Source organism: Lepidochelys olivacea (assembly GCF_965140295.1).
Source record: "Lepidochelys olivacea isolate rLepOli2 genome assembly, chromosome: 2".
NCBI classification, from domain to species: domain Eukaryota; kingdom Metazoa; phylum Chordata; order Testudines; family Cheloniidae; genus Lepidochelys; species Lepidochelys olivacea.
Genome location: NC_140412.1, coordinates 216,534,306 through 216,561,995, shown reverse-complemented (window position 1 = coordinate 216,561,995; position 27,690 = coordinate 216,534,306). Strand labels below are relative to the sequence as shown.

Below are 27,690 nucleotides of genomic sequence, written 5' to 3'. Positions count from 1 at the left end.
AAATCAGCCAGATATTAACTCTGCAGAGGCAACAGCAAGGAAAGTAACCAATCCCCGGGTGGGGTGTCAATCAACCCATCAACTATTGTCCAGCAAGGGAGCTACAATACAATGACTCACCTGCATGAGGCCACACCAAGGAAATTGCTCGACTTTGCTTGGAGAGACTCAGTAATGTTCACTTGACTCTGAAGGGGGCATGGGACAAATCCAAGAGGGGAGAAAGGACACGATAAAAGGAAGAGACATTTGCCATGCTCTTCCTCTCTCTTAAACCTACACCTACAGACACCACCACCACCAAGCGACTGAAGTGCTGATCAAAAGGGAGAGCCTGGCTGAAGAGCAGCCAGCCTGTGGTGAGAAGCATCTAAGTTCGTAAGGACGTTGAAAGTGTTAAGATCAGCTTAGAATGTGTTTTGCTTTTATTTAATTTGACCAAATCTGACTTCTTGTGCTTTGACTTATAATCACTTAAAATCTGTCTTCAGAGTTAATAAGACAGAGTTAATAAGACTGTTTGTTTATTCTACCTGAAGCAGTGAGTTTGGTTTGAAGAGTGTCAGAGACTCCCCTTGGGATAACAAGCCTGGTACATATCAATTTCTTTGTTAAATTGACCAAATCATATAAGCTTGCAGCGTCCAGCAGGCATAACTGGACACTGCAAGTCAGAGGTTCCTAGGGTTGTGTCTGGGACCGGAGATATTGCCTAGTATCATTCGCTTGCAAGTAGCTGGGAGCAGCTTACACGTCAGAGGCTGTGTGTGAACAGCCCAGGAGTGGGTGTTCTCACAGCAGAGCAGGGTAAGGCCGGCTCAGAGAGTCAAGGATTGGAGTGGCCTAGCAGATCACCCGTCTAGATAACACCAGAGGGGAATGTCAGAGTTTGACAAAAAGTGTTGTCCATTATTTTTTCATCAAATACATTGCCTTCACTTCAGGTCATCTTTCAATTGCTGCAAGCTTTTATCCTTGCCTTCAGACTATCATATTCTTTCAATGCCCAGAAATCACAACACAGTATTAAATTACCAATAGGCTACATTAAAAATCCCAAAACTATCCCTATGATTAATACATAATACATTAATACAAAAACTATCCCTATGATTAAAAAAAACAAACTGATAGTGTAAGTATCCATGTACAGTGAAGAGACTGTTTTGTTATATTTATTTCATCAATGAGAATGTCAGTCATGAGTTAGCCTCTTGAGCACAGATACCATGAGAGATATCAGCTGTTCTGACGGAGGTATGTGTGGGGAGCGTATATATGAGCCCATCCATCCCTCTATATATGGAAAACCGTATAGCTGACAGTTACCTAGTCATCAGGCACATTAATAATGGCATCCATTGTTAAAGAATAGCCTATGCACCATTTTATTTGTTTTTCAGAGAGACAGTGTTCAAGAGATAATCATCGGGGGCACATTATATAATGGTATCATTCAACATGTTTTGACGTAAAAGGTTGAATAGCAACAGTAGAAAATTCTATGTCAAGTCATGAGCAAATATTTATTACCTGTAACCATAATTTCAGAAAGCCAGTGTGCGCATTATGCCAGCAAGGTCTTTCTTTATGCAAATACTTCTTAGCTTGTAATTACGGAAATCTGCAGTCACTAATGCATCAGAATTTTTTGTGTGCGTGAGAAAGTGCATGTAATATACAAGAACAAGGGACATTCAAATCCTGCTGTAACTGTTAATATCGTTGGACCCAGCAATGGTGAATTATGTCTTAATTTTAAGGAATAATTGTCATCTCATTTTTCTACCTGATGCTGAACTTAATGTTGGTCTTTGCCTAGAACATTGAGAGCATATTTCATATACATAATCCTCACCAGCACTATGCTGCCTTTTTCTTCAGGATCTATTATATACAAAAGAGATGCTGAATACTCATACTAAGGAACAGAACGGTAGCAGCTTTACTTAAATCCATGCACAGTACCGTGCACAACAGAATGATTAAATGCTATTTACTTTTTAAAGATGAATGAATCAATTAAAAAAATAGATTGGATAACTCATTGGCACTTTAATGTATCAATAAAGGTGGGAGGAAACTAATAAATCATGCATTTCAAGCAGTTCCCCGCCCCCCCGATGGAATGTTTGAGAACATAAAACATGCAGCGAAGATGTGCAGGTTATTTTGTACAACGAACAATGTCAAGACTGCATAAAAAAGCATTTTACTGTAGACCCATATTGTAAATTTATTGCAACACTGAAAAAGGTTGCCATTCTTGGACCTAACCATTAGACAGTCTGACAGTACCATGCGAGCCGTAGACAATAAAACCTGTGCTGTGATTTCCAAGCTGTTAAGAAGTCTCTCAGAGGACTGAGAAAATGAAGACCTAAAAAATTGCCTCCCAAATTATTATAATAGGAATTGTTTTGATTTCAGGTAACAATGAATAGAAAGGGAACTGATAAGAGCATGTCCTTTCCTGAAGGAGACTAATTTAAAGCATGAGAAAATGAGGGATGTTGCAAATTTATAAACAACAACAAAATTAGAAATGGTTTTAATTGTGAAGCAACAAGTTTGTGTGTCAGTCTATTAACGTATGAAACAAATGAAAGGTGAGCATGAAAACTGTAATTAATAGATTGTTTTTCCTATTCCAGCATTAATTTGGACATTGCCAAGGTAATCAAAGAACCGTAAATTTTCAGAAATAAGTCTGCTACAGTGTTCATGATTAATTATGCATTAAACCATTTCTCTGAAGCGTCCTTCACTAGATCTTTGGTGGGAAATGCAGTTTATAAGACATGTGGTTTGGTTATTTGTGTGCATACATACTGCACTCTTGGCCAATATGCAAGATGATTTAAAGTTTGGTATATTACAAAGATTTACCGTTGAGTAAAATGTTTTAATGTTTCAACAAACAACACTGCTGACTAGTTTTGCAAGTATCATTACCTTTATTCGCTGTCCTTTAACCTTTAGCCCTGTAGTCCTCACTCAGGCAATCCTGCATTGACTTCCCATCTTGCAAAAACTTACACATGTGAGAAGTTATCTACATGTGAGTAGTACCAGTGATCCAGTGGGACTTTTTGTGTCATGCCTCAGTGTTTGAAAGATGAAAGGTATTTTAGCAAAGAAAAAGTATTTTAATACTCCCCAGTGGGGTTAAATTGCTGAAGAAAAATATTCACAAGAGTGGAAAGAAATGTTAAATGTAAAAGGCCAAGTTAATGGGACCTGTGAACTTCCAAGCTCTGTGATACAGGTCAAATCAATTGCTGATCTGAAGATGCTTGGGTTCCAGGGGCAACTACAGAATCTCTGGATTATGATCACTGCATTAGAATTAACTACAAATAAAATCTTATGAAATAAATCAAATTACCAAGAGCATTCCCTCCTCATGTTCCATGGCAGAATTATACCATAAATTAGTAAATGGTAATGCATGCAACAAAAATATGCCATATCACTGTATATAAACATCTGCTTTCCTCATGCAAAATTGCCTTAAAAAGTGACAATAAATTTTTCTAATAGCATAATTTTACATTTGCTCAGTCACAGAAACTGTTATGCCAAATTCCAGAATTTTGTGAGTCGAGGATATTCTAAAACTTTTGAAAGATTTCTGGCATAAATATTCCAAAGCCCAGTGCTGCTAATTTGTTTTCTCAGAACTAAACTACAGAGGCTTATTCCTTGCTGTGGTTCCTTGTTCTTCTGATAATGGAGGAGAATAGACCGGTTTTTGGAGGAGGTCCCACCAGTATTGGGGCTTGATTCTTGTGGGTAATTTTTATCTGAGGGGAGGGAAAGAAAAAAACAAACAGTTATCCCTTTAGCTAACTCAACTTCTTTATCATATTTTTTACAAATATACAAAGTGACTGAACCATTTAAAATCTTAAAATGTAACTTCTGAAACTTCAGATGACCAAGGATTGAAAAGTAGCTATTGAAATAAATTTTGTTACAACTGACATTTGCTTATATCATAAACAAATTCATTTATAGTCATAGTTACAACACATACATTGTAATCATACAGGAAATCCATATTATGAATCATATATAATAGGAACATAGCAATATGCTCTCTTACTACAGGAGCATGAGATTTATAACCTGCCCTTTTATCACTGCTTGTCACTTGAATATTTTGTGTATCCACGTAGTAAAAAGGAATTCAAAAGCAGGAAAGGACACACTGTATGTTGGGGACACCAAGCTGGTTTCCCATTATTAAGATATACACTGTATCATAACATGCCTTATTTATTTCCCTAATCAGATGGTTCTTCTCTTTTAACACGAGCCATGATACTTAATTTCAAAATAACCATTAGGAATAAAAGTCAAAAGTTAACATAGAAAAAAAGGTCAAAAATGATGAACTAGCATTCTAATTTGTTAATTAATTGGTAATAGAATAGAATCAAATATTGAAAAGCCTGTTTAAAACACTTTGAAAGACTGCTCTAACGCCACTCATTTTGATTTCTTTGATATAAAACTACGAATCACCTTAAATGAGACAACCTTAAAGTATATTATGTCTGCAATTTTCTCTAATTCAAGTCTAAATTAGAGAAGACATTTTATGAATGTATGCTATGCTCAAAGCTAATTGAAAGCAATTATCAAAGTGGCATTTTGTCTGTGACTTTAAGATACATTGTAAGATAATAAATGATTCTCATTATGTAATAAAAAGGTCACATCTTGCCTTTGGGCTAGTGACACTAAGGGTTTTTCAAAAGCAATCTGAGACATTTTCTTTAGTGAACTACAACTAATACAAGAACCATCACTTATTAAATATCAGTTGTCACCTGCATAGTATCCACATCAGAAATGGGTATTTCTTTCAAAAGAAACACCGCCTCATTAAAAACTGCAAAAAAACCCTCTCTCTTAAAGTGCATACCTGACATTTTCAAGGTAAAATGAATATTCTTCACTTGTCATTCACTAATAGTAATGAAACAAAAATGTACATCACGTGGAGAGGCTCATTAAAATCTAGAACAATCCTTTTCTTGGGGGTGGAAATTTACTTTACAATCTAAGGAGACAGAAACATACAAATCTCAACAGGATGAGGGGGTTTATTTAACTCTATGGAAATTTTAGCTTACTCTTCACAAGTTCATTGCACTGCGCCCTAATATGTAACTTTAGTATGTTATTGTTCATTAGCATGAAATTTAGTTGTATGATTCTCTTTCCTCACAGTCAACCTAGCTTCAGGCACCAATTTGGGGACCAGATCAGCATAGCTCCATTGATACTAGCTGATGACCTGGCCCTGTGAATTTATCTCATGGGTTGCTGTCACTCATACATCATATGTAGGTGTTATGTTTAATAATGGGGGCGGTGGGATGGCCCCTTTTAGGAACACACACTGCATCTGAGACCCAAATCCTCTTGACTTTCACGGAATGCTGCAAATGCTATTTTCTCATGCTTTCCTGGAGACCATGGGTTCAACATGAACTGAAAGCACTGAGTGGAGAAACCATTTAGTTATGTTGGGTTGGGAGAATTTAATATGACTATTGGGTCAATTTGAATGTTTTTGTGATTATTTTGAAAAAGCAATGTACGTGGAATGATTATCAGAAAATTAAAGAAAAATATTTTTAAAAGATGCAAAGTTAAGTTGCAGCTATAGGAAAAACATGAGAAAATGTTTCTGCTTAGAAAACATTATAGTTTAAGAAAAACAAAAAACAACAGAAAACAAAGCTCCACCCAAACAGAAACTGCAAGCAGCCAAAAGTATTCCCAGTAGTTTATGATGCATTTGATGAAAGGTCAGTATATAACACTATGGGTAAAATTCTGACTCCACTGAAATCATTGGCAAAACTCCCACTCAATTCAATGGAACCAGGATTTCACCCTGTAAGTTTGTAGTCCTAATGCAGAAGTTTTACAGGGCTGAGACATCAATAAATGGCTCCAGGGAAAATGTAGCATTAGAAATTTTAAAATAATTTTTGCAGCCCTAAGAAGTGCAGCTAATGATATACTTGCTAAAAGGAAAACCATACCCAATTTAAAGAAGAGCATAACTCTTAAAATTAGAGATAGTAATTGCTCCTTATTTGAAGATAGGTTTCAGAGTGATAGCCATGTTAGTCTGTATCATCAGAAGATAGTAATGTTTGCTAATACATGAGAAGTCTGAGTCTGTCATATTAAAAATGTTTATAAATGCATAAAATGGACATTTATTTTTTCAGGAGCACGTCAGAGCTTCAAAAAGTGCCTTGAAGCCACAGTAACACAATGCATGCAGTAAATGAAATGCACTAGGGAGTAATAAGTTTAATGTATTAACTATGTTTCTTAGATCAAATAGTTTTCCTTTTATGTTATTGGACTCTACAATGTGTGCTAGTTATATGTGTGTTCCTAACATCATAGTACGCTTAAATAAGAGGTCATCGTTGCCCTTCCAATGAAAACAGAATATGGTGTTATAAATACAGGAGCTAATCAAGATGCTAACTAATAAGAAACTATAAATGATACTCCCAGTTTATGTTAAAATATTTCGATTAACAGTCAACTCTACACCTCAGAGGATACAAAGTTAAATTCAAATATGAACATACTGAGCCATATACATGGGCAACAGGTGGCCACTTGGCTTCACACTATCAACAGGGAGATTCACAGGATTACCCACAGTCTAGAGGTTTGTATGCCACTCCTCTCCCTGCTGCTGGGGCAGGAGTGACTGGGGCAACACTACATCATAACTATCCCCCAAAACGACTGAGGCCAGATGCAGATGTGCCAGAAAGAACAGCCCTTAAGGGTGCTCTAACACCATGGGTGGTGGGTATGATAGGCTGGGGAAGGCTGAGCCTCCCCAAACAGCCAAGTGTGGCCCCACCCACGCTCTGCCCCACGTTGCTTCCCATTTTGCAGCTTAGTCTTCACCTGTGCCATGGCCCAGGGGGGGCACCACCCACCCACCCAGTGCTGCGGGGACTGGGGCCGTGCTGCCCACCCATCTGGTGCTCCGGAGCTGGGGCAGTCTGGGGTGGGGGGTTCTGGGCTCTAGGGGCAGGGCTTGGGGGCTAGCCTCCCACAAGAGGCAGTTCACACGCCTCCCATGTATAACACAGTGCAGAGGACTACCTTGCATAGAGAAGCCATAGGATAAGAGAAGTGCAAAGGTGAGTTTTAAGCTCTCTTTGTGTCCTCTCTCCTGGCTTGGGCTGTGTACATTTGGGCCAAACCTCTCTGATCCAGCCCAATGGTTTTAAATAGAGCTGTATGTGGCAGTCCTTTTAAACAATTTCTTAACAATATTATTGTGCAAAATGCAATCACATCTAATCAGTCTGGCATTAATTAAGCTCTAATAATAAACTCTAGTATCTCTCTTAAGTAGTGTGATCTGTTTCCCCTTCACACTGGTAGATTGGAAAACATTATGGTGTCACCATAATTCTTAAACATACTGTGAAAATGACAGAGCTGCAAAATTAAAATAAATGATTAATAGCATTTTTTTCATGTTTTGTACTAATAGGTATCACTGAGCTTTTAAATTAATAGAGCTGTCAAGCTCAGGGTTGTTACAGATCCAGCGCAGAACTAAAATGGAAATTATGTATTCCACAGACACCTAAAGATGACACGTTGGAATATTTTAAATTTTAATTAGTAGGTGCAATTGTTCCCCCTCCCACAAGTTACTGCAAATTAATTGGCAATTAGTCACAACTAATTTTTTCTTAACAATTTGAACTGGAAAGATAGGTGCATTATGGTAGCATACTTGTCTGAGGTGCAGAAAGCACACATGCAGGAAATTGCATTGTCAATTACAAAAACGACTATTGTGAAATTAAGAAAAATTATGCATAGGTAAACAACACTAATGTGCAGTGTAGCAGTGAACGGAAAAAAGAACACCCAACTGCTGCCCCTGAACCAAAAACACAACAGCAGCACAAAACAAACAAACAAAAACCAATCTCCCCAAACCTCAGGGCTAGAAACAGAAATTCATGCAAGTTGTCATTATAACAAGAGAAACTTTTTACAGGCTGGCATCAGTTTCTATGTTAACTATTGAACTACTGCTGGACAGTTTCCCCTATCATCAACTGCTATATAGAGCCAGGACACAATCCTGCTGCCGCGGAAATCAAGGACAAAAGTCCCATTGCATTCAGTGAGATTAGGCCCGAATGGCTTGAGAGATTTATGGGATGGAGTTGCAACTAGAGCTCCTCTGTGCCCGCTGCCAGGGGTGTTGAGGCCAGTGGATCTATGTAAAAGCTGGTCTGTGGCCCCTCTCTTAGCTACGCATAGACTCTTTCCACAAAGAGTAAGAGGCCCAAGCTGTTCAGCCCTCAGTCTCCCTGCCCCTAGGTGGGGGTTAAGTAATGAGGTAGACCTTGTGCTGGCTCTCTGCACAATGGTTCAATTACACTCTTAAAGAGTATGAGAAAGGCCAGGGAAAAAATTCATACATAAATTCATTCAAACATAAATATTCAAACCTCTTTTCCAGGGATGATAAAAGCACCTGTATAATTTTCTGGTGCCATGTATTATGAGTTTTTCTAATAGGAAAAAAAAATCATGCCATTGTAATAAATGTCCTGTTGTTAAATAAACCTTATCAACACCAATAGACAGAAAGTATGTCACATGTTTTGTGACAAATACCAATGATATTTTTAATTTCTTGCATTCCATAAAATGGCCCTGCCAGTGGACTAGCATTTCCATTTCTTCACAGAGGAAATATTCTTGCATCTGCCATAAATGTCTCTTTTTTCCATTTTTAATCTAGTGATACTGGCTGCTTGAGATTCACACTTGGTACTTACCAAATCAAGAACAGACGAAAGAAGTGAAATTGCAGTTTTTTGTAATTAAGACAGATATTCTTTGAGATTTTTCAAAACAATGCTAAAGACAGTTGTAGGTAAATGGAAATATTATTTTTCTTAAAGAAATACTGGTGCCTGAAGACAGAAGTTTATCAAATTAACTCGAGAGCCTTTGAAGATTCTTTACTATTAATGACCTGTTTGGAGATCAAGTGAGACCATAAATATATTTTATGTCACTATATTTTGGCTGGGTGAGCTGTGATAGAATTTCCTCTTCAGCTAATTATCAAAGATGTTTAATGTAACCACTCACGTTATAATTTTTTCTTCACAAAAAGAGTTCTATATGAAAAGATGATGAAAGCAATAAAATGTAGGCCTCGATCATGCAACTTGTGCTTTTTGGGCGGCCTGCAGTGGATCTCCAGATAAGCATAGCAGCCTGGCTATGTGCAGCATAATGCTGCAGAATTGAGGCCTGAGATTGTAAGATATTTAGGGCAGGAACTGTCTTTTTTTATGTATGCATACAGTGCCTAGCACAATGGGGCTTCCATACTTATTGGGAACTCTAGGTGCTATCACAATACAAATAATAATTTTTAGCTTTCATATTCTCTATGTTATTAGAGCTATAGGGTGAAATCCTGGCACTATTTAAATCAATGGCAAAACTTTCATTGACTTCAGTGGGGTCAGATTTCACCAAAAAGCCATTGGCCCAAATTTTAAAAGATATTTAGGTGCCTAACTCCAAAGGCTCCTAAATACCTTTAAAAATCTGGGCATAAGTAACTCAGATGGCTAAGTCAGATTTCAAAAGTGACTTTGGCACTTAGGATCAAAAGTTAAAAGTATTTAAGTGCCTAAAGACGCAGCCATGTGCCTGATGTCAACGCTGGAGGGATGGGACTCACTCTGTGTGTGTGTGTGTGTTGAACTCCTCTTCATCTTAAAAGAAATGATAATTTACTTTTGGTTAAGTCAGGGGGACAACTTCAAGGCAAACTTTATTGAAGTCTGTAGTATAGGCAAAAACTCATGATTTCTATACTAGTCTCCTGATATTTTTTTCTGAAGTTTACAATCCTGGGGCTCAAACAGTTTGTTCACACAGTTACAGTCAGTAACACTTTTTTTCGTGCACGTGCTTGAATAGAGAAAGCTACATAGTCCATGAACAAATGCTCTCTGATTTCCAAAAAAAAAAAAAAAATCTTTCTGAAGCAGAGCTTTGGAAATATGATCTCAAAATCAAACAAAGATATCTAAAACTCCTTCCTCGAATGTTAGCCTTGGATAAATATTTGACCACTTAGAACCAGGACAAGGAGAAAGTCTAAGAAGATTTGTAAATTTTGTTTTTGGTGCACAAGTATTTTCTGTGCATGGAGACAAAGGCAAAAATTATGAAAATGCAGGGAGCAACAGTACTCTTTCAGCAGAAGAAAAAGGGAAAATATTTCTTGTAATATAAATGTAAAAAATAAAATCAAATAGAATCATTCTTCTGTGACTAAATGTATAGAGATTCTGCAGATACTCGCCTTTATGAAGCTTAAAGTCTGTGGATTAGTCTGCCCACAAAAGGGAAATAAACACGTTCCATAGTGGGTTTGTTATAGAGGACAGAGTAGTTTATTTTAGGAATGATACAGTAAATCTGGGAAGGGGCTGCACACAAGAACACATGCATTTTATGACCACTTTTAAAGGGTAGTTTGACTAGGCAACAAAACGGACTATGGTGTGTGGTGTTCTTGGCTGTAACCATGGGTCAGATGCTCCATGGATCAGACATTGGGGTGATTGTAAAAAACAGTATGGCCAACATCCTTCCATGGGTTCTGCAAGTCCAGTGACTGGGAAATCACAGGTCCTGTTGCTCTATAACCACAGATTTATGGCTGCAAGAGGTTATGCACAACCTCTTCACTCCGAAAGATTTTGTGACAAATCTCATGAGATTTCCCACTGTTCTGTGCTCACACATCCATCTATTTATATGGCCCTCCCATCACTATAGTATCTGAGAGTCTCCCAAGTATTCAGAATAAGAAATGTAATAACAATCTCTTTCTTTTTCTTCCATCTCAACCTGTAGAAGAAATAGCATGATTAAATTACAGGTTTTGTTTCTTTATGTTCGCGTGAGAGAGTGGGTGTGCTGTGTATCTGTGTGGGTGTACAGAAATTATGGAGCATAAGCTAAGTCAATGTTGATAGCTACAGTTGTCTCTAATTGAAAAGGAGCAGTTTCTAACATTTAAGGAGATCCGAAATGAAAGTTTGATCATTAAAACTGATTGCCATTTTTTATCATAGAAAAAATATTTCCCCCTCAAATTTCTTTTCCAGTTCTATTGGATATGTTGATAAAAGCATACTTACTGTACAAGGAGTCTGCATCCATGGTTCTCCATCAATCTGCATGGGCAGCGACTTGCTGGTTCTAAAGTAAAATATTTAATTATATGAATAAGAGTGGCTGGACAAAATTCATCAAACTTCTATTTTGAACAGAGATCTATGAGGACAGAACAGATGTGTGCAATCATCAGGACATTTATTGCCTACAAGTGTGCATGCAACTTCCACTGTTATTCCACCATAGATCAGGTATATGACCCAATGCCCCTACAAAAAAGTAATGCCCTTATTTTAAGTACTCTTCTGTAATGTTATGTGCAAACATATATACTGTCATTCAGGAACAGTCCCAAGTGTACTTTTAATATGCAAAACAAAAGTATAACAAACAGGCACAATGTGCTAAAAATATGCAGCTATTCCTTCATGACAGAGCAGAGTGCAGATAGTGGAACTTGACTTCTGCATGAACTTAGGGTATGAACCTACTTTATTGAATAAGAACACAGTGAAGCTCTTTGGGGCAAAGAGTACCTTTTTGTTACATGTCTGCACAGTGCCGAGCACAATGGGACGGGGTGCCTCGATGTTACCACAATACAAATAATAAAGAGAAGTCCATGCTACCCATAACAATTTTCAAACTACTGTTTATGAACCAAATAAGAAAACTCTTTCAGCCATACTAGTATTTTTATTAGCACTGGGAGGATATTCTGTTGTTTGCATCTATTCTGGTACCCTGCTCATACTCATATAGCAGTAAAGTCAGTTCCAAGGAGGACTGTGTTCAGAGGCTTTGCCTTTAAGGATAAAACAGTTAGAATGTTTAGTGCTCTAATATGATTTGCAGAATAACAGTTTTATAGACCCAGCACTACTGGAAATGATGCACATCAGATAATTACATAAGCCTACAGGAATGTAAAGGCAGGAATCAAGATAATAACCTTGGGCACATCCAATTCTGCACCCATTTAAGTCAAGGGAAATGGAAGGCAAGTGCAATACCCTCAGCAGAAGGTAAACTTTCACCTTCAGAAATACCTACACTTTCAAGGGAGTAACTGCTGTAACTTATGGCCAGGGTGCAACATGTAGAAACAGAAACGGAGACCATGCAAGTGGCCTCACCCAAAAGCTGAGTAAAAGTGTCACATTTGGAGTCCCGACTTGTAGGAGAGCATAGGTATTGTTTCTTTGGTGTGCACCCAGGCACATGGCACTCCAAAAGAGGGAGGGGAGATGGCAAGCATTTCTTCTCTGCATCAACCGAGATTGGATGCTTGCTACCCCAAATCGGGAGCCATCCTGAATTAAACACCATGGGTAAGATTTTCAAAATCACCTAAGGCACCTTGGAAAATCCCACCTTATTTTCTTAATGTTTCTTAATGGTTTTCTCTCGCACATGAGGTGAGGTGGGATGAGGCAAGCTTCACTGGGGAAAAATTGTACAATTTTGTAAAATTGTCAAATATTTAAAAAAACTTTTTTGGAAATATAGAGATTTTTCTGGTTCTGTTCAGCACTTTGTCATACCAATGAAAACTGTGTTCACTTTTAGCTCAGTAAGTCATAGAATCATAAAAATATAGGGCTGGAAGGGACCTCGAGAGGTCATCCAGCCCAGCACCTTGTACAAAGGCAGGACCAGGTAAACCTATACCATTCCTGACAAGTGTTTGTCTAACCTGTTCGTAAAAACCCTCAATGGTGGGCACTCCATAACCTCCCTAGAAGCCAATTCTAGAGCTTATAGTTAGAAAATATTTCCTAATACCTAATTTAAACCTGCTGCGTGGAAGATTAAGACAATTACTTATTTTCCTATGTTAGGAGACATGGAGAACAATTGATCACCATCTTCTTTGTAACTGCCCTTAACATATTTGAAGAATATTATCAGGTCTCTCCTCAGGCTTCTTTTCCCATCACTAAACATGCCCAGTTCTTTTAACCTTTCCTCCTAGATCAGGTTTTCTTAACCTTCTATCATTTTGGTTGTTCTCTGGACTCTCGCCAATTTGTCCACATCTTTCTTAAAGTGTGGTGTCTAGAACTGGATGCAGTGTTCCAGCTGAGGCTCACCAGTGCCAAGTAAAGTGGGACAATTACCCATATCTTAGGGTATGTCTACCCAGCAATTAAACACCCCTGGGTGGCCCAGGATTGTAAAATTGCAGTGTAGATGATTTGCCTCAGGCTGGAGCCTGAGCTCTGGGATCCTGTGGAGCGGGGTTGAGGAGAAAGGTCCCAGGCTCCAGCCTGAGCCTGAACATCTACACTGTCATTTTAAAGGCCTGCAGCCCGAGCCTGGCAAGCCCAAATCAGCTGACCTGGGACACCTGGTGGCCTTTAACTGTCGTGTAGCCATAACCTTACATATAATACACGCCTTTTGCAGCTCCACCTTGCTGCCCCCCCAACCCCCAATCATGGGATCCCAGAGCTCAGGTTCCAGCTTCAGGCAGATCATCTACACAGCTGACCTGGGCCAAACCTGATCTAGGTGGGAAAAGAAGACTGAGGAGGTGCCTGATAATATTCAATTTGTGACTGACGATAACTCCCAGATTTTTTTATGAAGTACTACTTCCTAGTCAGTTAGTCCCCATTTTGTAGTTGTGTATCTGATTTTCCAAAGTGTAGTACTTTATACATTAGAGTGACAAGATGGGTGAAGTAATATCTTTTATTGGACCAACTTCTGTTGCACATCTTTATTGAATTTCATCCTGTTTATTTCAGATCAATTCTCCAATCTATCAAGGTTGTTTTGAATTCCAATCCTGTCCTCCACAGTGCTAGCAACCCCTCCCAGCTTGGAGTCATCTGCAAACATTATAAGTGGACTCTCTACTCCATTATTCAAGTCATTAATGAAAATATTGAATAGTACCAGATCCAGGACAGAACCCTGCAGGATCCCACTAAATACATGCCCCCAGTTTGACAGCAAACTATTAATAACTACTCTTTGAGTTTGTTCTTTCTACCAGTTTTTCATCCATCTTATAGTAATTTCATCTAGACCGCATTTCCCTAGTTTGGTTACAAGAATGCCATGTGGGACTATGCCAAATTCCTTACTAGAATCAAGGCACACCATCTCTACAGCTTCCCCCTATCCAATAGGCCAGAAATGCTGTCAAAGAAGGAAATTAGGTTGGCTTATGGTGGCTATTACTTATGACTCCATTATCCCTTAGGTGCTTACAAATTGATTGTTTAATAATTTGCCACATTTATCTTTCCAGGTATTGAAGTTAGGTTGACTAGTCTATAGTTCCTCGAGTCCTTTTGTACCCCCTTTTAAAGATAAGTACTATGTTTGTCCTTCTACAGTCTTCTGGGACCTCACCCGTCCTCTATAAGTTCTCCCAGATAATTGCTAATATCTAGTTCCTTATGTACCCTTGGGTGAATTTTGTCAGGCCATGCCAACTTGAATGCACCTTACTTATTTAAATATTCTTTAATCTGTTCTCTCCTTATTTTGGCCTTCATTCCTTGCCCCTTCTTGTTAATATTAATTGTGTTGAATATCTGGTCACAATTTACCTTTTCTGTGAAGAGTGAAGCAAGATAGACATTAAACCCCTTAGCCTTCTTGATGTAATCCATTATTAGCTCACTTTCCCCACTAAGGAGAGGGCCTACACTTTCCTTTGTCTTTCTCTTGTTCCTAACGTATTTATAGAACCTCTTCTTACTGTCTTCTATGTCCCTGGCTAGTTGTAATTCATTTTGTGCCTTAGCCGTTCTGATTTTGTCCCTACATGCTTGTGCTATTCTTTTCTACTCACTCCTAGGAATTTGACAATGTTGTCCAAATAATACAGCCCAATCAAATTAGCCAGTTCTCCTGTTTCATGGCTAACTCATACCAATGCATTTGTTCATGGTGACTTGTCAGTGCTCAACAGACAGTATAACAATAACGTGTGGGTTTTTTTGCTCCTGAGAATCTTAAAGTGCTTTACAAATACTAACGGCAATTTATAACTCCCGGGTGAAGAATATATTAGGATACCCATCTTATGAAGAGATTGAAATGTGTCAAAGAAATGTAAATGACTTGTCCAAGGTCACTCAGAGTCAGTGAATAATAAAACCCAGGGGTATCAACTCTCAGTTCTCTTCTCTCACCACTAGATAAAACCTCTTCTCACAATGAGGTGAGAGATGACTATAAGGCGAGAAGACTGAAGTTAAGAATTTTCCTATTCACCCTATCATGTATTTTAATGAAAGAAAAACACTTAAATACATGAATTCAGTAAATACCTACAAATTCAGCAAATTTTCATGTGCATTTAATATCTGATTTTTATTCAATATGTAGCAATACAAAATTTTATAACTAGAAGGTACAATAAAGTGTTTACCTGATGACAACAGACGAGCACTGTGCAAGCCGCCTGCCAGCACTTTTCAATCCTGTGTATATCTGACCCATCTCCATGGCTCCCTCCAGACCAACCACTTCCATCAGCTGATCACTCAGATCTGAAACAATTCAACACACTTCCCTTTAGGAAGACATCAACTCTTCAACTAGAAATTAATTCTGAAATGGTGTAAGAGCTAGGACTGACTAGTAAAAATGACAGCAATAGGAACTACTAGCATAAGAAAAGATAAAAGGTAGTAGGAACATTACTGGCAGAGAAGTAATGGCAACATTATTTTCTAAACTGACTAACAGTTGTCAACTTTCAGGATTACTATACCTGGACTCACTGTCATCTCATTCCAAAACATCATGACAAAAATGTCTCTAAAGTCTAATAATAAGCATACACAGGTCTGGTAGCAACCTCTATATTTAGATTGCTTAACATCATAAAAGACTCCTTCAACCTTTTTTTTTGAGAAGCTCTATACCTCCATTGTTTGTAGCAGGTCTTTGAAATTTAAGAAGGGAAAGCCCTTGGGCTAGAAAAGTGCCTTTTATTTGTCCCATAATCTTCCATTAAGTGGCCTAGGCAACTTTAATTTGGCCTCTTTGTGCTTATGCACTTTGATACAGACTTTATTTACATGATCATACACTATTTTTTTCCACAGGACTTTTGCCTCATTCATTGCACAGGTTGAATGCTCAAGGGGATATAATTAAAGTATGGGCATTAATCTGGCATTTCCTATTTTGATCACTTGTTTACAATGTAAATATTTTTCTTCTCATGTAGTTCAGTGCCAAAATATTGTGTAATAAAACTGTAAAATATCATTTAAAACAGTATTATTCAAAAAGAAAAGTTAAAAGTTAAATAAATACTAGTTGCCTTGATCTCAAGGAACAAGTATAATATAAATTCAGAGTCTTCAGTTTACAAGACAAAAAGAGTCTCTAACCATTAATACATCAGACTAGTTTGAGGGGCAACCAAAGTGAGTTAAATCCTCTCTGGAACCCACTAGGCTTGTTTTTGTGTGAACCATTTTACAAGTTCTAGTGAAATGTATGCTGCCAAGAACAGATGGACAAGGAACAGAAACATTTTCTTTCAGCTGTAGATTATGTTTAAATGTCCCTTGCTTTATAAAGTGGCTGTTAATATCCTTGTTTCTCAGAGATTTGCTAGCCAATGAACTAGAGAGAGGAATGCTAAAACCTCAGGTGCAAGAATCATGACATTGACAAAAGAAAGGAGAAAATATTGACATGTGTAGCTCAACCTTCACTGTAGGTGGAATTTCATGCTATTTTTAACTATGGGGTTGAGCGAAACTGTCAAAGGGAGTTTTCTGTTGATTTCATTGCGCCTTTGGATCAAAGTAGTTAACTGAAATCTATGTATTAAAGAAGAAATTGAATAAAGAGTTGGAGTATAGTTGGGGTGTGGTCCTAACTATTCTGTTAACACCCAGAGAATTTGCTTCTGTCCACCACGCTCATTCTTATTTTCCTCCCTTTCTTTATTTCCTTGCTATTTTCTTTTTCTCAATGCTAAAATGAGAGAGAGAAGTCAGTATCATACTATGGAAACTAAACAAAAATGAATAAAGTTCCCGACTATTATGGGGGGAGGGAGGACATTAGGAGGGAAAATGGACAAGAATGTAAGTTCTTTGACAGCTCCTAACTCTGTATTTCAGTATTTTCCATTCTTTAAAAAAAGTGTACACATAACTTTGATAGAGAGTAAGAAATACAATTGATGTGTTAAAAGGACAACATTCTTAAACACCTACAAAATCTCTATCAAGCATTCTTAAAACTACAATACCTACCTGCTGAAGTGAAGAAACAGATTGATGGAGCCAGAAGAATACCCAGAAGTCACCTACTACAGGACAGGCCCAACAAAGGAAGTAACAGAACGCCACTAGCCGTCACCTTCAGCCCCCAACTAAAACCTCTCCAGTGCATCATCAAGGATCTACAACCTATCCTGAAGGATGATCCCTCACTCTCACAGATCTTGGGAGACAGGCCAGTCCTTGCTTACAGACAGTCCCCCAACCTGAAGCAAATACTCACCAGCAACCACACACCACACAACAAAAACACTAACCCAGGAACCTATCCTTGCAACAAAGCCCGTTGCCAACTCTGTCCACATTATCTGTTCAAGGGACACCATCATAGGACCTAATCACATCAGCCGCACCATCGGGAGCTCGTTCACCTGCACATCTACCAATGTGATATATGCCGTCATGTGCCAGCAACGCCCCTCTGCCATGTACATTTAGGGTGACCAGATTGCAAGAGTGAAATATCAGGACACCTTGGGCAAGTGGGGGGGCGGGGAGGGAGAGGAAGGAGGAGAGCCACAGGTGCACAGCCCCGACTGGAGCCATGAGAGGGGGTGCACAGCCCTAGGAAGCTGCAAGAGGGGTGTACGGCCCCTGCTGCAGCCCACACCACAAGCCATGGGGCAAGGACTCAAGGACTCTTGGCCCCAGCTCCAGCCCCAGCCCCTGGCTGAAGTCTCAGGACAGGGGCGCAGGATCCTGGTTGCAAAGTCAGACCCAATTGCAGGGCAGGGGAGCGAACCATCCCAGATCTAGCCCTGGCTCCAGCCCCAGCTGCAGTCACAGAGGGGAGGCCCACCATCCTGCCTTCAGCCCCAGCTTCAGCGTTACACCTGAAAACAACCTGGAAAACCACAATTGCCAGTAGATAACAGATCACAATCAGGTTCAATGGGACATTCCCAATCGACTAATTTTCTATTTGACTACTAAATTTAAAATGTTACCTGAATTCCGGGACAAATGGCGTCCCGATTGTACATCGTGCAGATGTCCGCCGCCAGGTGCAATCCCTGCTTGCCAATGTGGGTAAGTGAACTGGGCAGCAGCTTAGCAGTGCGCAGCCCCGGCCTGCCCTGGGGGAAATCAGCACACGCAGAGGCAGGTGCCTCCTTTCCTCGGCTCTGCCATGAGCTAGGTGGACCAGTCTGCACAGACTTTGTTGCGGGGAGCCCACTGCTGGCTCAGCCCAGCGACACTCACCTCAGGGACCTGCCGGCTGCTTCCCAGGAGCCGCCCCAGGTAAGCACTGCCGGGACCTACCCCTGCACCCCCTCCTCCCGCCTTCAATTGAGGAGGTGAGCAGTGGGAAGGGCGGGGCTGGCCAGGGGCAATGGGGTACACTGGTCTGCCTGGCCCTGTGCTACCAGCATGCCCCATCCTGCTGGGGGTGGTCCCATGCTGTGCCACACATCTCCCCTGCCCAGCACCCCCTGGATCCACTATGCCCTGCATCCCCTGAACCCACTATGCCCAGAGGGCCCCCCCACCCACATTTCCACCACAAATGCACAGTGTGGTGCACACCACCACCCCTCCCCAGCGCCCCCCCCACCCACAGCCCCACCATAGCTGCCCAGCACCCCATACAGAACCCTCCACTCACTAGTTTCCCAATACACACAGATTTCTCCTCCCTCCCTCCCTCCCAATGCCCTTCCCCACAGCCCCATCACCACAACTAAACTATGCCCCACACAGACCCCCACTGCCCAGTGCCCTGACACATACAGATCTCCCCCACTGCCCAGCACCCCCCAACAGGCCCCGACTGCCTAGCACCCCAAAACACACAAACCTCCCCCACTGCCCAGTGCCCTCCACACCCTCACAGCCCAGCACCCCACACACATCTCCCAGACACTTACTCCATCACACCCTGCCCCCTTCCCTGGCCACACTCACCAGCCCTGCTGGGAGCTCTCTGGCTCCTAGGGTCAGAGCAGTGAGGGGGGGTCTCCAGACTCCCCACGTGCTGTGCCTGCCACAAGCGCGAGCTCCGTGGCTTCCATTGGCTGGGAAAAGCGTCAATGGGAGCTGCTGGAGCCGCAGAGTGGGGCTTGCAGGCACCAGCAGTGCACAGAGAGCCCCCTGCCCCCGCCCCCCCCCCCCCGAGACCCAAAGAGCCAGAGGGACCTGCTGGCGGGTAAGGTGGGGAGTTCCGGCGGTGTTTACCTGGGGCGGCTCCCGGGAAGCATCTGGCAGGTCCCTCTGGCTCCTAGGGTCGGGTCGGGGGGCGGGGGGGTGGCGGAGGGCTCTCTGCCCGCTGCCGGTGCCTGTGAGCCCTGCCCCCGCAGCTCTGATTGGGCAGGAGGGAGCCAGTGCAGCACACAGAGACCCCCTGTGCCTCTGTGCCGCCCACACTGCAGGCTCCTGCTGGCGGGTGGGCATTGGGAGCTGCCCAAGGGAGCGCTGCCAGCCCTGGGACTTTGGTGAGCGCGATGACTCATGGTGAGCAGTCCCCGATATAGGGACAAAGGGCGTCCTGACCGATGTGTGGTTGGGACACGGGACAAATGTCTTAAAATTGAGACTGTCCGATAATATCAGCACATCTGGTCACCCTATGTAAATTGGCCAAACCGGACAGTCTCCGTGCAAAAGAATAAATGGACACAAATCAGATGTCAAGAATTATAACATTCAAAAACCAGTCGGAGAACACTTCAATCTCCCTGGACATTCAATTACACACCTAAAAGTCGCAATTCTTCAACAAAAAAGCTTCAAAAACAGACTCCAACAAGAAACTGCAGAGCTGGAATTAATTTGCAAACTGGACACCATTAAATTAGGCTTGAATAAAGCCTGGGAGTGGATGAGTCATTACACAAACTAAAAACTATTTTTCCAAGCTAATTTTTCCCCTACTGTTACTCACACTTTTTTGTCAACAGTTTGAAATGGGCCAGCCTGATTATCACTACAAAAGTTTTTTTCTCCTGCTGATAATAGCCCACCTTAATCGATTAGTCTCGTTAGAGTTGGTATGACAACCCCTATTTTTTCATGTTCTCTGTATATATATCTATCTTCCTACTGTATTTTCCACTGCATGCATCTGATGAAGTGGGTTTTAGCCCAGGAAAGCTTATGCCCAAATAAATTTGTTAGGCTCTAAGGTGCCACAAGTACTTCTCGTTCATTTTCCCTGAAGTTACTCATACATATTTTCAACTTGAACTCTAAGCTTAAACATATTATATTTTTCTCAATTTCCACACAGTTTTAAAAAAGAAAAGTCTTACTCATTTGCCAAACTTCTTCGATTGTAAAAGGATACAGAATTTTATAGACTATTAAATTGTTTAAACATTTCTGGCCAAAGCAAACATCAAATTCTCATCCACGCAGAAAAAAAAAATTAAATGGAAGAATAATTAAGAACAGATTTGTATTACTGACAGCTCATGAAACATATGCAAGGATTCAGTATAGTGATTTTCAGTGACTTAAATTTGATGTGTCACTTTTCAGTTGCTGTAAACTTAGTGCCAGCTAACAGCAGGTAACTAAAGGCCAATTCCTGCCCTTTGAGCCACTTTGAGCCACATACCAAACACTGTGGTATGTTAAACATTTGAAGAGATGAGAACAATTCAAATGCGTATACAGTACGTTAGAATCCCACAATACACTTCTACCCTACAAAAAGTGGGGCCTCTTCAGAACCCTCACATTTGTTATGGCACATTGACAAGTCATGTGAGCTTAGGGCAAACATGAGAAGTTTTAACAGTAAGCTTAAGTCAGTCATAGTCTACCTTCAGAAAAATCGGAGCTAAAGCCAGCTTAGTGAACATAACATAGTTGGTTTTGGAATGCTTAATTTATGCTCTTGACCCTGCCTCATACATTTGACCAGTAGGGAGCTGTATGGTTACATGCATTTCAATATATTTCATGTAAACTGACTTTGATGATGGCTTAGCTTGAAAAAGAACCGAAAAGGGAGTGAAAGTTTTGGCCCCAGGTCTGAAGGATGTCACATGGATATGTGATACTCCCCTTGAGGACAAAAGGTCCAAATGTCAATGAATGGATTACACTAATTGATAAACTTTTGGTTTGATATATAAAAATATTGATATTGTCATTAGAACACCATCCATGAAAAGAACCACTATGGAAATTGCTTAAGTGAGGTGGTCGAACCATTTCATGGCATTTATGGGGCCTCAAAGGGAAGTGAAAAGCATGTCACATATTGACTTGCCGACAATGCATGACCACTAAAGTCGTGTTTTGTCAAAGCAAAGGTGGTAGCCACAACAACAAGGCCAACACTGGGCATACATTCCCTTTAAAGAGACACATTCTGAGGTCTTAAAATGCTGCATGCTTCTACTTCTGCAAAGATTCTGAATGTTACTCCAAAGAAATAAATGTTTGCTCTTTAACAATCAAACAAAAAAACCCTCCATCATTTTGAGACTAGATTATAATGTGGCTCTTTGCTACATGATGTGTCTGAACTGTAATGTTAATCTAATTTAGAGTGTAATCTTTTTGGGACAGTGGCCACATTAACCTTTAAGTTATGTACTGCTGCATGCACGCTGATAGCACTCAAATAAATAATACAACAAATATTTTCAGGTATATTGTATTGCTGCTGCATTATATGTATTTTGTAACTGCAAAAATGACAATCAGAAATGCCAAATATATTAACGCAACATTTTTTGCACTCTAGATGCATCCTTCATTCAGTAGAGCAGGCTTTAATCAATGCTAAGAGGTTGAAGATCAGATTTTCAAAAGAGCTCAGCACCCAAAACCTCCCATTGAGATTGAGAACTGCCAGGCACTGAGGACTTTTGCAGTTCTGGCCGCTTCATTTAGGTGCTTAAATGGGAGCTGAACTCTTATAGCAAATGTGGCCTAGAGAGTACTTCAGCATCAGTGTGTGAGAAGAGTGTTTTTTAACTGTTGCCTTTGGGTTCTTGAGTCAGTTTGTTCTATTTTAAGCTTTGTGGAAGAACTGAAGGTTCCCACTTGTTTTCTATATCAATGAGCCAGTAGTCTGTGTGGGAATGTTTTCATAGCACCATGCCTCTCCTGCCCTCTTCCATAAACCAAACTACTTCACGTGTCTCCTCATATTAGTACCACCAGGAAACAAAGCCAGCTCTCACGATGGAGTGCTGATGTCAGCAGATTCTGAATAGCATACACAGGGACTTCTGACCCCTGGCACTCATTCCTGATTGGGGGGGATAAAGTCACTAGGGAGATTGCCAGCCCACTTCTTATGATCAGGTTGGGAAAGGGGGAGAGGGGAAAGAAGCCCAAATCAAAATCTGCTCTGGTGATAGACAAAATGACATATGTGAATATGAGCCCTTTATGGTACTTCTCAGCCCCAGAAGATACATTCCTGAAGACCTTAACGCTATTTAACAAGAAGTTTATATTGTCCCTTAACTCAATATTTCAATATTCAAAGTGAATGTACAATAGAATAATACATTTGGAATTCATCTATGCATTTAAAGCAAAGAAAGCAAACTGGGAGAGGGGGTGGGGAGGTATACAGTGTGATTAGAAAAAGTGATTTACATAGAGAACTTTCCCTCTGTAATGGAACTGTTTTTGATGTCCAATTTATCTTCATAATATATAAATATTGCAGTCCTGGAAAGAGATTGAAAGACACTATTATATTTGGGGTTACTGCACTTACTCAGGCAGATTTGCATAAAAACATTGTTGGTCAGTGGTAAATCGGTCTCTGGCGGCAGTTTGTCTTTGGAAAGAAGGGACTACAGGGCTGACTAAATTTAATTAAATCCTAGTAATCATCATGCTGCATATTTTTTGGCTCCAAAGTTAAAATATAGAATAAGAAGTTGAAAACTGGTGACTTGCCAGAGATCCTTGAAAACCTGCTGAGTTCAATGCTCCACATGACATGAGTCTCTAGTATCTGCTCAGAACAGTGCATGTATCAAAAGTACAATTTTCCATTGCGCAGGAATGTGAGGACACTTTCATATACAGAGAGAAGAAAATGCTAAAGATATGTTGTATAAAGTGCTAAAGATATGTTTGATGTCACAGAGTATGTATGATTTAAGATGATCAGTTACTGGATTACTTGGTGTATGTTAAAATAAATCACCAAAATCATTGTAAGCTGTGCTTTCTGATTTTAAAAAAGAAGCCAACAGCAGCTAGTAGACAGACATACCACAGCATTTATAATTATTTAGATGAGAGCCTAGTTATTCTAGTGCTTGTACAGAGAGACAGCCCATGCCTCCAGGAGTTCATAATCTAAACAGACAAGATAGACAAAGAGTTGGGAAAAGGAAATATTATTACTCCGATTTTATAAAAGGACAACTGACACACAAACGGATCAAGGACCTGATCCTGCAAAAGATGTATATATATATATATATATATATATATATATACTTAAATTTACAAACCATGAGTTGTCCCACCACAGTCCACAAGGTTATTTACCCTGCACAAAGTTAAGCACATTCAGGATCAGGGCCTAAATGACTTGACCAAGGTCACAGCCAGGAATTGAATCCAGTTCTCCAGAATTCTAATCCAGTGCCTTAACAAGACAATATTGATAATATTCCTCTCAATATTGACGTCATGGGACTACTCATGACAGTAAAGTTATACAACATGCATATCTGCAGAATTTGACACAGTTCTGGCTATCCTGTGAATTACTATGAATGTCTTTAATACACACAAAGACTCAGGTGCACATTCTACGGTATCCAGTCCCGGGGATGTCCTTTTTATTTCATGAAGATATGGGTCGTAAACCCATTTTTTTGCCCAAGATTTTGTGTAATAGTATACAACCATATATAGAGAGAAAGTCTTTTTGAGAGCCTCATGCTAGTCTAGAAATGTTTCTACACACACACATGCACACAAAGACCCCTAGAGAAACCAAGAGAAGAGGCAAAGAAAGAATATATTTTTGGCTTACCATGTTGAACTGGTGTTGACCTAAAAATAGTTTTATTGGTATAGGATTTTAAAATTAATGTAATTTGTATATACAGTACTTTAAAGGAACGTAATGAGTGAAATCCTGGTGCCACTGAAGTTAATGGCAAAACTTCCATTTACTTCAGTGAGCCCAGAATTCCACTCAATATTTTTGTCTTGCATCAGGACAGGTTTCAGAGTAACAGCCGTGTTAGTCTGTCTTTGCAAAAAGAAAAGGAGGACTTGTGGCACCTTAGAGACTAACCAATTTATTTGAGCATGAGCTTTCGTGAGCTACAGCTCACTTCATCGGATGCATCCGATGAAGTGAGCTGTAGCTCACGAAAGCTCATGCTCAAATAAATTGGTTAGTCTCTAAGGTGCCACAAGTCCTCCTTTTCTTTTTGTCTTGCATCAGTTTAACACAGAGATTCATTCCTCAGATGAAATCACGTAGCAGATCAGCCTACAATTGTATATTGGACTTTCTGTACATAAGCACTTCCTGACTCTTATCAATCAGGCAGTGTGACAGACTTCCTAAGAACTAGGTGGTGAAAGAAGGAAGAATACAGCTTTATAATCAAATATTTTGTGAATCATTTTAATGTGCACAAAAAGGTCTTTATAACATTTTTTTCTTAAGTGAACTTTTTTTTTCTTAGATAAGTTCTTGATTAATATTAAAGGAGAAAAAATGCAGGATTCTAATTAAATCGCTCTCATCCTCAGTCACTGCAAATAGGACATTCAGAACAAATACCAGCATTCACATTTCTAATATTTTGAAACAAGAGATGCCATCTTCTGCTTCAGGAGATCATTATGGAAAAGACTTTCATGGTAAAGCTTGGCAGACAAAGTGTATTCTTTTTAGAGATTTATTGTTTAAATAGTTTGAGGTACAACGGCATTGAACATATCAGTGCAGCAAAAAACAAAAACAAACAAAACCCCCAGCTCACCCTATTATTTTAATCTGTATACTTTAAAAAGTTATTTGTTTAAAATAATTTCTCTGTGTTACTCTTGTATCCCCTTCATCCAACAGAACAAAAGCCATTCTATGAAAGGAGTCTAAACTTGGACAAACTGTAAAAAAAGCAAAGTTCCTCTCTGTTTTTATCAAATTTGATTGCTGCAGCTGTTCCCAGTTTCTGTATTTTAAAAATAGCCTTATTCAGTGCCTTGTTGGCTAAAGGCCAGAATACCATTAGAACATGCTGTACGGAAAACCTCTATTCAGTTACAGATACAGAAATATATTTAAGATCAGTGGGGGTCATCTGCAGCAAACACTTGTAGGGGGAACATGGAATTTTAATGTGCTTGGACTGCTCACCACTTTTAACAGATATTTAAGAACTTCAAACCGGATATCCTTCCATTTGTATTGGGGCTATCAACTTACTGGGCATCAGGTACAATATGAACAAGTCAAGATCATTTCAACTAACAAAAATAGATCTAATTCTCAGATTACTTTCTATGTAATTCTGGCATTCACTTCAAATGGCTCCAAGTAATATTGGATATTTGATTAGCCTATAAAAATGCCACTGCCCAGAAAGGACAGATACAGTAATATTGATGGAACAGTAGAAGTTTGATCAATGTAATCCAGCTTTGATTTGTACATTTCTAAGACTACTACATACTAAGAAGGGGAAAAATGTTTCCCTTCCAAAAAATGTACAAGTGTAGTTACTGCTGCATCTTCTTCTCAGAGGAGGGATTTTATAGTTTTGCACATGAGGTGAAATTCTGGCCCTACTGAAATCAATGGCAAAACTCCCATTGATTTCATTGGAACAGATGCACAGCACAGAACCCCACAGCACCAGGATCCCCATCTCTCTGGTGCATAGCTCTTTGGTGAGACACATTCCTATTTGTGCCCCCTGCTCCACATGCACTCTGTGATGTTTGGAGCTCTGAACCTCAGCAATTTCTGAGGCACTTCCTGGTAGAAAATCCACTTGCATTGCAGGTGAGAAAGCCACATATAACATGCGCTTAGCATTTCAAAAAGTTTTGGAAGCAAGCCGCGAATGACATATTTCCAAATCCAGAACTGTTAGCCATTTCCAGCAGTGTGAAAATTCCATGTTAAGATATTTAAGGGGGAAAAAAATCTGTCCATGCCTTCTTGTGCCCAAGAAGAGCCACCAGGCAAGTTAAGTCTGATCTATTACCTAACACTCAACAGAGCATGCTGGACACTCTTCTGCCTAGCTCCTGTACAAGGGATAGATCTTGCAAGGTGATGAGCACCTTCACTTCCCACTGGCTTCAATGGTAGGTGAGGGAGCTCAGTACCTCTCAGAATCAAGCCCTGAGTAGACTAGCAACAAAGACAGATTTCCCACACATTCTTCCCACCTAGCATGTCTAGGAAGTGGCAGCAGAATTTAACTGCTAATTTGTTCCAGACCGATTATTTACTGTTGTGCCTTGGGTTTCTTTTGTTGTCTAGGCCTATTACAACATAGCTGCTATTCCCATTAATTTCTAAACTGAATACCTTGCAAGAGATCACTAACGTATTACTATCAGAGACATCTGCAACAAATCTGAGGCTCAGAGACGGATATAAACATAATTTGAGAAAACTAGAGTACTTTGAAGTATGATTATATTAATTTTCCAGAATTCGGATATGTGTAGGAACCTCCTTTCTTTGTCACTGAATTTAGAAACAAAGGGATAGTGCCTTTGGAATGAATACTAAACATCTGTCCAAACGTGTTTCATTTGGCAAGGAGCTAAAGAAACATCTTTAAAAGGTTCACAGAGAAAGGAAAAATGAACTTCTTTATAACCTATTCAATATTTACAGTTTTAATTATTGACATAAAGCTACCTTATTATAGAGAGGTATTTACATAGGCCAAAGAAAAATACCAACAACAAAAATATCTATCTCTCTGTATAACCACAATCAAGTTAAGGTTCCAGATTTCTCCTTCCCTAGGACCAAAAGAAACACCATCAGCTGGAGTTGGCTTAGCAGATAGGCCATTTAAAGTTCTTTCCAATGCCCAGGTTCTGGATACTACTAACAAATCCAAATACAAAAAACAACTATTTCATTCCAAACACCCAAGGAAACTTTACAAACAAAACTTGATTTGTTTGATTGATGGTCTTCCACAAATGTGAAGTTTGGTTTTGTTTAGCGAAGATGAGATTTTAGTACATA

The 27,690-nt window shown here is 39.8% G+C and overlaps 1 protein-coding gene across 2 annotated transcripts in view; it reads right to left on the bottom strand.

The window, feature by feature from the left end:
• Positions 1 to 2,582: 2,582 nt before the first annotated feature.
• DGKB (diacylglycerol kinase beta) overlaps positions 2,583 to 27,690 on the bottom strand; it is a 504,484-nt gene continuing 479,376 nt past the window's right edge. For both annotated transcript variants that reach the window (XM_084618553.1, XM_084618552.1), the window contains exons 23-25: positions 15,641 to 15,761; positions 11,271 to 11,331; positions 2,583 to 3,806 (exon numbers count right to left, since the gene is read on the bottom strand). In XM_084618553.1, the coding sequence (XP_084474679.1) occupies positions 3,699 to 3,806; positions 11,271 to 11,331; positions 15,641 to 15,761 (290 nt within the window). In that variant the 3' untranslated portion in view covers positions 2,583 to 3,698. The remainder of the gene's footprint in view (positions 3,807 to 11,270; positions 11,332 to 15,640; positions 15,762 to 27,690) is intronic.